The sequence below is a fragment of the Solanum pennellii genome, chromosome 8 (genome assembly GCF_001406875.1).
Source record: "Solanum pennellii chromosome 8, SPENNV200".
NCBI classification, from domain to species: Eukaryota; Viridiplantae; Streptophyta; class Magnoliopsida; order Solanales; family Solanaceae; genus Solanum; species Solanum pennellii.
The window spans coordinates 60,701,022-60,704,020 of record NC_028644.1 but is presented as its reverse complement, the minus strand read 5'-3'; the positions used below and the strand labels follow the sequence as shown (position 1 = coordinate 60,704,020).

Genomic DNA, 2,999 nt, shown 5'->3' with positions numbered 1-2,999 from the left:
AATCATGTATACTCTAATTTTTAGATGATAGAGACATCAATGTCCAATAGTATAACGAAGAATATTTTCATACTATTTACAATACTATTTGCAAGAATATATTTACCTTTTTTCCCTTTAAACATTGCACTGCCGAACCTCCACACCACGCCCCATAGATTCTTGAACCTAATGATGGGTATGAAACAAATAAAAAAGTAACCAAAATAGTGTCAAAATAAATTTACAAACTACATATAGCGCACTAATTTAGTGTGCTATATAAGTTTCAATAATGGATCAGATTGTTATGGACAATTGATTTATGTAATACGAAGGCAATAGGGAGCGTTAATCGAAATTAGACAATTAGTGAGTGTTCAACTTTAGCTATGAAGAGAATACCAAAAGTAATATGCTACATGGAAAAAATATTAGTTCGAGAAAATATTAGTCCTTGAATTGAGTGAATGAGTCATTTGGTAGGCCGCATTAAAAGAAATAGTTTATATATGATGTTTGATATTATTTAGTTCTATGTTTGGTAGGAATTTGAGTCTAGCTATGTATAACTATTTCATCCTACATAATATTATAAGATGTATAACTAATGAGGTACTAGTAATACATATGATATAATACCATGGGATAAGTCTATGTAAAGATAAAAATATCCCTCAAATTAATTCAATTATTTTATTTATTTTTTTGATTTTATGTTTTTTATATTTGTACTAGTAAATTTATTTAAATAAATTAGCTCACAAATTATTTAGAGAAAATTATTTAATTTATCTACTGAATAAATCAAATACAAATTTGAAATGTGAGTTATTTAACATTTACTCATTCAAAAGACAAACATATCACTACATGACGTGTGTGTATACATACATACATACATACATATATATATATATATATATATATATATATATATATACATATACACACACACACACAACACACAACACACAAATATTTGTGTTATTTTCTAATTATTTGTATTTTGAACAATTTGAAAAGTCACATACATGTTAATTACTATAACTTGCAATTTTTATGTGTAATGTAGATGATTGATATTTTGCGAATGAGTCAATTCATTAAGATGACAATTATTTATTCTCAAATAATTCAAGCGAAAAAAATAGGGAACATAACAACAAAATTGTTCTTCTCATAGCTAGGAAGAGGGCCATATAAAATTAATATTGCCCAACAATTATCTACTTTGACCTAATTACATAATAATTATAGGATATAATTGAAAAGAAAATTTTGAAAGAGTTTTAATTCAAACACAAGATGAGGTTGAAAACAATGAATCAAATACTTGATAAAAATAAACCATGAATTACTTGTCTCTACATTATTAAGTTTTGTGTGCATTTGGAGTTGTACAAGAGATCGGGGTGGACCCTTTGTTGAGGGTGTTGATGTCTATGTTGTTCAAACTCCAAAATAGTGTTGCACTCATGTTAATTTCTCCAGAAATGCACTATGGAAGGATTCGATACACACTCATAGTCCATTGACATTTATGAAAAGTCCAAACAACAAATTGATGTTAAAAGTTAAGCATTTCCCTTTTTGCGAGGATTGCTTGATAATTGCTTATGTATATTTGGGGTTAAGGCGAAGTCTCCCCTTTTATTATGCTTCTACATGATTTATATATACATCACCAGGATTGCAATTCTAAAAAATTTTAAAAAAATAAATAAATTGAATTGAGTGGCCTAAGACCAAAACCTCAAAGATGAATTGGCTTCACTGAGTCTTAGGTGATGTTTAAATTATGATAAATGCAGATCAACTTGGTTCCGGTTACCCGTCAAAGGTTAAGGTAAGTTCAACACACCAAAAATGATTTTTAGTGTGAATTCATTAATGATAACAATTTAATTGACAATAAATATCTCTTTTAAAGGCAATTAGCTCTATTAATTGTAATCAGTATCAAACAAATTAAACTAGGAGTTATGCTCTCAATAATCAATTAATTCTCACATGTTCATCTCAATTATTAGATTTCAATTCTGGATTAGAAATTAATATATGATAGGAATAAGAGTGACATAAAATTAAGAGAGCAAATCCATCAAGAAGTGGTACTATATATTGACCAAAAACGTTAAACTTGAGTACATGCATTTGCCACTTCAACCAAATTATTCAGCCATAAACATAAAGTAACTAGTGCTCTTCAAGACAAGGATACTATAGAGCACATATTACACAAAATTTACTGGACTTGAGAGCAGTCAATGTTGGGGCTAATCTTGTAAGGAACAGTGACACCACATTTGCTAAGAAGTGTAGCAGCCTTGCTAGTATCAATACTGTTTCCAAGACTTGCTGCCCCTGATTTCAGGCATGAACATACCCCCTGTCTGTCCGTGGTCGTGCTGGCTGCTGTGTAGAGGGACTGAATCCCGCTGCAGCAGCCAGCTGGGGCCGCTGCCCTGTTGCTACCTCCCATGAGGTAGCTGAGGCAGGGCATTAGCTTAGAGTACACTGTGTTGCATGAGATTGCAGCTTCTGTTTGAGGTGAAATGATCAATATGCATAGGAGGAAACAAAATGCTGAAATTTTTTGCATTTTGGAGAAAGTCATTTGTATTTTGATAATTAAATGATGATGATTGGATTTGGGATGCTTAAACAATGTTCTAAAGAGTGATTATATAGATAATTGTTTTGGTGGAGTAGGTGAATCCATTTCAATTTGGTACTCAAGGCTCGAACTCAAAATTCCTAATTAAATCCTAGCACAATCCTTCTTGCATACTTGAATTGTGACTTATCTAAAGAATTGAGTAGTTAAAATATATCATGATGGTGCCTCACTTACTAGGCATCCATTATTATACTTGAATTGTGACTTATATAAAGAATTGAGTAGTTAAAATATATCATGATGGTGCCTCACTTACTAGGCATCCATTATTTACAATATCCCTCCACTAATTTAGTGGATTGTATTGAGGTGTCACTCATGGCAATTCAGGGAAATG

General features: G+C 31.0%; 1 protein-coding gene across 1 annotated transcript; it reads right to left on the bottom strand.

Annotated features, from left to right (window-relative positions):
* Positions 1–2,227: 2,227 nt before the first annotated feature.
* LOC107027936 (non-specific lipid-transfer protein 1-like) lies at positions 2,228–2,599 on the bottom strand. Its single transcript, XM_015228990.2, has one exon. The coding sequence runs from the start codon at positions 2,597–2,599 to the stop codon at positions 2,228–2,230; it is 372 nt and encodes a 123-aa protein (XP_015084476.1).
* Between the last annotated feature and the right edge of the window lie 400 nt (positions 2,600–2,999).